This window comes from Cheilinus undulatus, linkage group 1 (assembly GCF_018320785.1).
Source record: "Cheilinus undulatus linkage group 1, ASM1832078v1, whole genome shotgun sequence".
NCBI classification, from domain to species: Eukaryota; Metazoa; Chordata; class Actinopteri; order Labriformes; family Labridae; genus Cheilinus; species Cheilinus undulatus.
The window spans coordinates 47,277,376-47,288,031 of NC_054865.1; the positions used below are offsets into that span (position 1 = coordinate 47,277,376).

Here is a 10,656-nt window from a genome sequence, read left to right on the forward strand (position 1 = left end):
TATGTTTTTGGTGAGTTTTATTGTTATTTATCCATAAAAAATGGGATAAGTACCTTCTCTTGACTGTTTCTCCCTCTCTTCAGGTGGGGTCGCTGCCCATCAGCACACGTTCGAATGTCGTTGCTCGGCAACATGACTGACAAGTTCTCCTTCCTTCACGCGGAACCGTACATCCGGCGTAGAAGAAGACGTTCACGCTGCTGTACATGATATAACAACCTACCGATACACACATTTTATCCTTGGTATGTGATGAGCTTTTGGACAGCTTTTCGCCACAGGTCGTTACTTTTATTCCGTCCTTTCGTTTTTATAAAGCAGCCAAATGTGTCACTTTGTTAACGAGGCTACTGAGCATGTGGCAAGCATGCTAACAGAAGCTAGCTTACTAGCATGAGTGCAATATTTACTAAACCGTACTGTCAGATCTCACTGGAAGTAAGAGAGGAGATTAATAGCTATGCAAAGGATGGGTTTTATTGAATTCTGTGCTTTTAATCTTAGCCTTCAATTGTAGTAAGTTGTCTTTAATTCGCTTCACATTAACACACGTGATTTCTCATCATCGTATTGCTTATTTTCCTATTAATAGAGGTGGAAAGAGGACAAGACCATAGCACTCAATTTAAGTAAAGCTGCTTCGGTTAGAATTTACTTTGGATGACGTAAAAGTACCGGATTATAAATCTACTCAAGTACGTGTAAAATTAACTGAAATTCACTGAAAGTTAACTAATTGAGGAACTGCACGGTAAAAAATAATGTTTTCTTATAGGCAATAACAACATTGGAATATTAATTTTCACAAGTCACACCTTTCTCATACAGTGAAATCCACCAGTGTATTTTAGATTTAATATGGATTCAATCTCTATGTGCTACTGGCCGTCATGTGCATTCACATACTGTCATGTTGTTGACAGAAAGCTAGGGCCTCTTTGTTAACCCAAAAATGTGCTATAGTAAAAATAAAATCACACCTTCCACAGTAGACTCAAGAAAGTACAAGTACACAAAAGCTATCTGATTACAGTAATTTGTGTGAATAAAACTAGTTTTTTCCACCCCTGCCTATTGACCCTCTGACGTCAAATTTGTATAGAGACATAGGTTACAAAAGTTAAACAACTTTTGCACCTTAAATCACAGCCACTATTTTCTAATTCTAGCCTGCCATTGTGCCATTCTAACTAAGCTATCTTCTATAGCAACTCTTGAACTCAGGTGACAATCCTGGGTATTTAAAGATTAAATCCCCACCAACAAGTCAGATATTGAACATCTTTTATCAATTTTATAATCAATTTTTTTAAATCAGTTCTGCTGCTTGCAGCTATTGCTATTCACCACGATGCATTGAGGCAGGCTATCACAGCAAATGGCAGGCTGTTCCATTGTTGATCATGCTTTGTCAAAATGTGCATGTCTTTATTCTTAAATCCTGGAGGAGCCGACCTGAATAGCTTATAATGGAGAGAAAGAGAGACAGAGCGCCTGTGATGTGTGTCCCTGCTTTGTATAATCACTCAAATAGCCAATACAGAGAAGCACAAGAACTTTTTTTGTAGAGTATGATTTTGAATGTTTTTTGTAGAATATGATTATTCTTTCTCTTTCTAGTCCCAAACCGATGGGAAATAAGTTTGTGCAAAAAATGTCTGAATCATTAATATTTACTGTGTATCACACACAAAAATCTTTGAGTTTTATTTTATGTTTAGTTTTTTTGTCTTTGTAGTCCCATAGTTTTTTTTTTTTAATTAAAGTAAGATTACTTCACCACACATATTCTTAAAGCCCAGGTTGTCCTGATTAAAAAAAGACATTCAGAGCTTGACTGTGCACAACAGTTTTAATGTTTTCCAAGCTTTTTAAGACAATAATTTCAAGCACAACAAAATGTTTTAAACAGCTAAAGGCTCAAAGGGTTAAAGATTGAAGCAGTGTCTCTACTTACTTTTATATATGGCAAAAGTCTCCCAGCCAGTGGAGTTAGTTTTGCGCAGAAGGTCCCCTCCCTCTTGCAGTTTATTTCCAGTGTTCACTTCGCTGTTAATTATTAAATCAGTTCAGTAAGTGGTTGTGATCAGGGCTGGAAAGCAACTAAAGACATTTACTTACATTACTGTAACTGAGTAGCTTTTTTGTGTACTTGTACTAACTATTGAATTTCCCTTCGGGGATAAATAAAGTTCTTGTATTTTAGTCCTTTTAATATTTATTAACCACTTTTACTATTACTTGAGTATATTTTGGTGAAGTATTCATTACATTTTAAAAAATTATCAAGTACTGAGTAAAAACTGAAAGCCACAACAAGGTTGTCGAAGCTGGCCAGTAGTTTGACTTCAACAACATGTGATTATCAGTAGCACATAGCGAGAAAATGATTCCACATTTCATCCTTAAACAGCAGTTGCATTTTACTTTAGTTTAAGTCACGCTATAAATAACCAACCTGGCTGGAGACTCATATTCTCTTGTAGTTATTGCACATTAAGAAATATTCATATTTCATTGTGAAAGCCCCTTAGACATGGGGCTTTTTGTGTACTGTGGACTACTTGAGTAGTTTTTGAAATAACCAATTTTACTTTTACTAAAGTTTAGTTTGGCAAAAGTATTGTACTTCACGCATTTTTTTGGAAAAAAAGCATCAAGTACTGAGGAAAAACAAAAACAGCTTAAAGCCAAAATGAGGAGGCATGTCCAGTTCCACACTTTCTGTTAAAAAGTGGAACTAGCCATGTTTTTTACAGAAAATTTAAGCTTAAATTTATAGACTAGTATTTTACTTGTGCTGGAGTAAATTTGAACCAGAAAACTTTAATTTGACTTGATAACATTATTCTTATGCTTTTCTAGTGTTAAAAAATAGATAAGAGAAGAGGATTCTTTATATCTCTGAGTCGAAATCAACTTTTTTCACTCTTATTGTTCACTCTAAACGTATGCAAAAAACATGCCCTATGGGTCTAATGCCTTATTCTGGAGCACCTCTGCAGCGCTCAGGAAGGGAACCAGCATCGCTCCCCATTTTTCTTTGGTCCATGCAGAGACTTTAACCAGGTGACCTGCAGGTTTCAAACTCAAGTCCTTACAGATTGAGCTACTGCTTCCCCAAAATAGATAATATATTTTATTATCATGTCTTGTGTACGCTGATGGACCACTGCTGTCAAATTTGATAAAAAGTCAGATAAAGTTACAGGTTAGAAAGATACAACTAAAAAACGTCAAGAGTTAACATTGATAAAGAAGTCCCTATGTAAAACACACTCATAAGAATAATCACACTAGTTGGGGCACATTTAAAGATAGTGGCGTTTTTTAAAGCAAGTTTTGAGAGTTCACCGTACAGGTCGTTCTGAAGTTGATTCATGCTTACAAAGGCTATACGAGACATGATTCTGGGGTGGGATTTTAGTGGTTGTACATAGCAGCTATGCATCTCTGTAGCCTGGAAAAGAGCATTTAAGCAACAACAAGTGAAGTTGTTACCCATTCTCATCAAAATATTAATACACCATAGATTTGTCAAATAAATGACTCATTTGTCCTACAAAAAAAAGACTTATTTATAATCTTTTAAATAACCCCTCACTTGATTAATGGCTTTTCCACATTGCTGTGCTCCTGACATTTAAATTTGTCTAATTTGTATTATTTTTGTCATGTAAATTCACTTTGTTTGTTTTTGTCATTGTTGTGCAGCTATGAATGTAGAGCCCACATACTCAAACATTGGTCTGTTAACATTAAAAGAACAAGCATGAGTAGCCTGGATCAAGACCAGCGTCTCCATCCCAGTTGCCGTGACAAAACAACAGTCTCCAGTGATTCATCAGATGCTTGTGAGCTTGCCAAGCAGCCTTTCCAAGGTCTAAAATTGGCATCACATGAAGTGCTGGAGAATGCGCAGCAGAAAGGCAGGTTGAAATGCGCTAAATGTGGAGGATCAAGGATGTTCTTCTGCTACACATGCTGCTCATTAGTCGGTGTCGCCCTGCAAGAGATCCCTTTAATCAAGGTCAGTAAGAGGTTAGGACTCAAGTGATTTCTCTTTTTCAAAGAGGCCTTCAGCTGTGAGGTTTTTACCATGGTAGTATCCTAATGTGGTGGAAATAAGTTATGTTTTTTTCTATCTAAGAGGGAATTTCTCACATATGGTGGTTGAAGAGTCACTGTCCTCTGAACCTGACTCTACATGTTGTACATTGTGTCCAGCTTCCTGTTAAAATAGACATCATCAAGCATCCAAATGAGACGGATGGAAAGAGCACAGCGATACACGCCAAGATCCTCGCACCCAATGATGTCACCATATACACTTACCCCTGCATACCTGACTATGAGAGGGATAAGGTAAGTTGTTTTTTATATCAGAACAGATGCGGTTTATTTACCCCAACATACTTATTGTGGGTATGCACGTTAATGGCTGCAGCTAATTATACTTCTCTATATTACTTTTCGTTATCTATACTAATAATTGGTCTTGAAATGAAAGTTCAGGAATTATGTAAACAGAAAGTTACATGTCACATCAGCTCAATATCTGCACAGTGGCCCAGGGGTTGGTGCTGGCATCTCATATCAAGAATGGTCTGAACCCCCACATGACAGGGCCTTTCTGTGTGGAGTTTGCATATTCTACCATGTATTCGTGGGTATTTTATCACACAGTTGGTAGGTTATAAAACAGTGGAAGTGACAAGAAGCATAACTTTATGTTTTTCATCCTCAAAGGGCAAAGGAGTGCAGAGGGAGAGCTCTGTGGCTTTTGGCAGAAACTAGAGTGATGTAAATTATCATAAATATCATAAAATGTGGGACTGCTATTGTGCTGCTACTGAGTTATGCAGGTGACAGCTCTGTGACAAGAGGAGCTGTAGTCAGCGTGCTTGTTAACAGATTCCTCACACGTTCACTAACAGTGGTTCTCAGATGGTCCTGCCTCAGGACCCACTGCCAACTTCTTAATTAGAAACCCAAATTTCTGATAAATACCTCAGAGTATCCAGGAAAATACACTAGAAGATTCACAAAAGTTTTGAGACACATTCCAGGTAAAATTCCAAAAAGTTTCCTGGAAGGTTTCCAAAAAAACCTCCTGATTATTCCTTGTGAAAATTCCTGAAACATTCCACGAAATCTCTTGGAAAACACTGCTGAAAGGTTCTGTGAAAACTCCTAATTGTTACTGCTAAAAATGCAAGAGGGTTCCTGGTTCCTTGTGATTTTTTTTATTTATAGTAAAAGTCCCAGAGAATTTTTACCTAATACTTCAGCAAAAATTTCCACAAAAATGGAAGGGGAAATTACTTAAAAGTTAACTAAAAGGTTTACAGGGAAAATTCTCCAAAGATTTCAGTTACATTCATGATGTCAATTCCTGAAAAATAAGAAAAAAATCAGTCAAGTACTTCATTTGTTTCCGCTAACAACATGGCAAAGGATTAAAAATGCTTCAGATTCTTTGACCTTTTTTTTTTTTTCATGCACACATTCGGGACCCATTCAGAACAGCTCTGTGACACACTTTTGGGTGCTGACCCACCACTTCAGAACCTTTGCACTAACATATTAACACTGCTTTAAAAGTTAAGATACAACAACTTTAACATGGTTGGAGTACACACATAAAGTATGTGATGCCAGATTATGACATCTCCGGTCTCAAGCTGGGGTTGTTTGTCCAGTTTAATTGAAAGAGTCTGAAAGGACACTCAAATACGTCAGAACTCTGTTTGTTTTTCATTAGGATACCAATTCTTATTTAGAAAAGTCTTAATTTTTATGTTTAACTCAAATCCAAGTTGGATTTGGTTGCAAAAAAAAATTGTTAAACTGGGTGGTTTTTATAGTGTACTAGTGCAAATCCCTAAAGACCCTCTCTCTCTGTTTTACCACCATTCATCTTGATGGAATGTGTTCACCCTGGAATGGGCAGGACCAGTGTCTTTTGGGCTAGGTACCTGGATGGATTTCTCTTCTGGCTTATGGATGGCTTGTTAAGCCCAAGTTTTTGTTTTCCAGTTCTTTCCTTGTTTTTTTGCCTCAGCAGTCTAAAACACATCTTTATTCTATCATAAAATATGAAGAAAAATGCAATTTCTTATTGTTATGAAGCTTAAATAAAAGGATATTTGGTATTTTTAAATGAAAAATAAAAGTTTGTGTAAAGTCTTTTGCACATCTTCAGTGGTCTGTGCTCTTTGTTTTCATTCTTCTGCATGGTGTTATTCATCCTTTTCTTCTGAGAAAAACATCCTTGTCATGAACCCTTATTGTTTGTTCATATTACTGTGTTATGTTCCTCAAAGGAGCTGCTTTTAATCATGCTTTTAAACTCTCGCTGTTCATAAAATTCTCCAAATTCCCCTTTCTTTCTTTTGCATTTCTTGTTTTTTTTAGCTAATTTAGATTTTGATTTAATTACAGACTCTGATTTTTTATAAGAAAAAAACTTGAATAGATTCTGAAGATGAAATCAGTTGAAATTATAACCTTTAGGTATAGGCATAATCAGATACTCTAGATTGACTTAATTCACAAAAGGTGACATTTAGATACAAGCTCTGTTAGTTTATTTCAACCATCAGGATCCAAATAATTCCTCCTGGCTATCTAATTTGTTGTATTTGACTGAACAACATCATGTTTCAGGTTTAAAACAGATTTATTCCTAGATAAGTGTTACATCTCCTGTGTGTTAAATTTAGAATAAAAATAAAATCAATAAGAAATTTAAACATATTAAACATAAACAGGTTTCTGAATGAATTCCTTTATTGTGATCTTGCTCTGTATGATGTTGTTGAATCTGTGTTCCTTCTCTAGGTGGTGGTGGTGTTCCCCGGTCCTGGGGCGGTCTCTGTCAAAGACATGATGCAGTGTTTGCATGACAGCAGGTCACATGAGTCCTCTGATGAACGCTGCATAAAAAGGCTGAAGAGGGAGGAGGGTCAAGGTGCCACAAACACTGACAAGAACTCTGAGTCAGGGACCCCTGATGAAACACAGGGCTCAGAGTCCAGGGTGTATCCCCTCCAGAAGGTGGTCTTCATCGACAGCACGTGGAACCAGACCAATAAGATCAATACAGATGAGAGACTGCAAGGTAATCATAACAGACTCCATTTGTGCAGCTTTTCAAAGAGCTGCTGTTGATTGTTAAGGGCAAATGTACTTCACCCACAGTGCTGTTGAACGTGATCTCACTCTGCTTTAGTTTGCATTCTGACTGACGCACGTTCTTCTACAGATTTTATCCGGGTTGAGCTGAAGACGAGGAAAACCTGTTTCTGGCGCCATCAAAAAGGCAAACCAGACACCTACCTCTCTACTATTGAGGCTATCTATTATTTCCTCAAGGACTACCATGAGCTGTACATTGCAGAGGAATACAAAGGAGAATATGACAACCTGCTTTTCTTCTACTCTTATCTGCACTCACTCGTGAACACAGCAAAGACTTTGGCGGGAAAATGCTGAAGGGAAAAACTGGAATCAGCTATAAGAGACAGTTTTAGCTGCAGCTGAAGACTCAATTTACATACAATCTTTTTGGTTTCCTGTTTTATTAAATGGTGAAGGATATTTTATTTGTAAGGAACATGCAATAAAACGAATGGTTTACAGCCATTTCAAATGAATAAGCTGTTTTGGTTTTAAGTACCATAATCAGTCTCTTGAATGTTTTATTTATTGTGATGTGTGCTGCCTTTCGAAAGAGACCTTGATCTCAACGGGACTTCATAGGGTTAAATAAAGGTCAAACACAAAAAATACATATGATAATAATATCCTTTGGTGGCTCAAAGCCTTCATACAGTAAAATTAATAATTCCTACAAATGTACAAACAAGCAGTCCCGCTCACATTCATACCTGTGGGCAATTTAGAGTTACCAGCTAACCTAACAAGCTTGTCTTTGGACTGAGGGAGAAAACCAGAGTACCTGGAGGGAACTCATACATGCACAGGGGATCAGAACCAGGAGCCTTGATGCTAACGGATCTTTTAAATTAGAAATGTCCTACATGTCAGACATTGTACCTCTTCTTCTGGTTAAACCTAAAGCCTGGCCAACACTGTGAATTGAGCCGATTCGATTGGCCGACTTTTCATATGGGTTTCTGGCATAAGACCTTGCATAGTTAAACATGTACTGTAGTTTTTTATGTTCTAGGCAAGTGTGAGTACTATTTGCCTTTTATATATTTATGTATTTACATTTTAAAGCAGTAGCACGCACACAAAAAGGGATGCATTTAGGAATGCAGGTTTCTAATGATATATCCAAACTAATTTTAGCCAGCATCCATATTATCTACACATTTTTTAGTTGCAAAAAAGTTTCTCCTGTGCAAAGAGAGGCTGAATCAAGCTGAGCTGCGAGAGGAATGTGGAAGGAGACTGTTTTACCCTTGGGGCTTCATTCATTACGTTAAGGGCTCACTTTGGGCCTTGAGTGTGTGGCGCCCTAGATAACCACATCTACCTGAAGGTACAAATGTACATTTTGCTGATATTTAAGACCTGCATATGTATTTTATACAAGCAAGGACTGCTGTATCAGTAGAAATTTTTATTATTGGTTATCACAATATTCAGCTTCCTAAGCTAATATCTACTGATATCAATATTATGCTGATAATAACATGTATCCCTAGATACATTGCTTTTAACTGTTTCAAGTCTACACATTTTGTTCACATTTAAGCCTGTTCTAGAGATCTGGCTGACTTAAGTAGCCTGATATTTTTGAGTTTGGAACATGTCATGGTTACCAAGTTATGTTCTGACTGAGTGAGCTGGTATGCCTTGAGTCAGTTCTAGGTTTGACATGGGAATTATACAACCATGCATTACTACAACTAATTTTTTAACCTTTATTTGATCAGGGAAAACCCCACTGAGTTAAAAAAAAATTTTTAAGAGTGTGTCCTGGCCAAGACGGGCAACCAAACATACAATCATAATAGTAAACTGAACAAAACATGAAATAAACATATAAAATATTTGTCAAAATTGGACAACAATCATAAAAATCACATAGTGTAGATCAAGTAGAGCATTTATATACAGATGTATCCTCTCCAAACCACCCAGCAATCTTTTAAAAATATCTAGTAAGACCTAGTCATTTGAGTCATTCTAGCCAAAGGGAGCAGAACATTAAAGGCCTGTTTTTTTTCCCCAAGTTCAGTTCTGACACATTTTAACCCTTTAAGACAAGTTTATGTTGGTCTCAGAGGTCTCCAAAACATGCCTGTGAAGTTTGTTGCTGAAAAAAACACTCCAGTATTGGATTTTTTCATGTCTAAAACACCCTGTTTCAGCCCTGCTCAGAACAAGCTGTTTCTGTGTCTGTAGCTTTAAATGTTACTGAGCGGTCTGACTTCGCCCCTCACAGAAAACGGATGTGGCTTAATGGCTGTGGCTCTCCTGATCAGGAGAGCAGGGCAGAAATTTTTTCCCAGCACGGGAGGGCCAACCAAACCTTGGAGCGGTACCAACTCCCCACATGAGATCATGAAGGAAAAATCTGAGAACGGCTTGTTTCAGCACATATCTTCTGAAAGGTGGAGAAAGGGAGGGGGCACAGAATGGATTTTTCTGATTCTTGGGGGGATTGTGGACAGGCCAGGGGCACATATTTTTGCTAGAGAAGCCTGAAAAAGTGTATTTGGCATATTTGACCTTTAAGGCACTCTAGCATTGTACATGATTTCAAGCCACATTTTAGGCCAGATCTGGCACCACTGGCTATAAGAAGGGTGTGACCCGATTTTAGGCTCGGCACAAATAATGATCAAATAATCGAATGTGTTGTGTCAAAGTTATTATTTAACTGTTCCCTACTGCATCAGAATGTCCTCGTCCTTGAATCATAAATATCAAACCTGTTTGATATTTATGATTCTAGGTCGAACTGCAGTTGACAGAACCCACAACAACCAGGGAGAGCGAGCAGACTGGGTAGCATCATCTCAGAAAGAATTTCACCCCTGTTCTTCGTTGTTTTTTTTTCTGCAACTGTAATAGATGACAGAGGATTTCTGTTGTCCTCCATGTCTGTTTTTCTTTCGGAGTCACATTTGCTAATATGAGTTTCTGAAAGATCTTGCAAGCAACAAAACAGTGAATAAAGAAAAAGATAATTTTAACCTTTTTCTTGAGAAAAAAATCTCCCATGTGACATTGTTACTACAGACAGCAGGTGTGTGGTCTAATAGTCCGACTGAGTCATCCAGTGTCCAGTGGGGGTTAGCACCCCAAGGGGGGTCACCAGACACTTAAGAGGGGATCACTGGAATCTTTCAAAAACAACCAAGAGAAATTTAACATTATTTTAAGTGATATATTTATCCATTTTTGTAAAAATATCCCTAAAATTAGTTCAATTTAATGTAAAAAAGAGTTAAGTTAGATTTGTGCTTAGATAAACTGTAAATAACATGTACAAAAACACACTGAAATGTAAATTTGGGAGGGTCAGAGGCTGAAAAGTTTGGGAACCCCTGATCTAGAGTGTGCATTCAGAGGGCTATAAGATAAAAACTCTGTTGAAAATGTCTTTTTGTCTGCAGTCTCCCACATCTCTATATTCGTTTAACGTTTGAAAATTATCTTATAAAATAAACCAGA

The 10,656-nt window shown here is 37.3% G+C and overlaps 1 protein-coding gene across 2 annotated transcripts; it reads left to right on the forward strand.

The window, feature by feature from the left end:
* The first annotated feature begins 113 nt into the window (after positions 1-113).
* dtwd1 (DTW domain containing 1) lies at positions 114-7,658 on the forward strand. 2 transcript variants are annotated; one of them, XM_041788923.1, is made up of 5 exons: positions 114-245; positions 3,715-4,030; positions 4,228-4,365; positions 6,844-7,123; positions 7,268-7,658. In XM_041788923.1, the coding sequence occupies exons 2-5, from the start codon at positions 3,773-3,775 to the stop codon at positions 7,495-7,497; spliced, it is 906 nt and encodes a 301-aa protein (XP_041644857.1). In that variant the 5' UTR covers positions 114-245; positions 3,715-3,772; the 3' UTR covers positions 7,498-7,658. The 2 variants fall into 2 exon arrangements, with proteins under 2 accessions (XP_041644857.1, XP_041644774.1); XM_041788840.1 differs by having other exon boundaries at positions 161-281.
* The last annotated feature ends 2,998 nt before the right edge of the window (positions 7,659-10,656 follow it).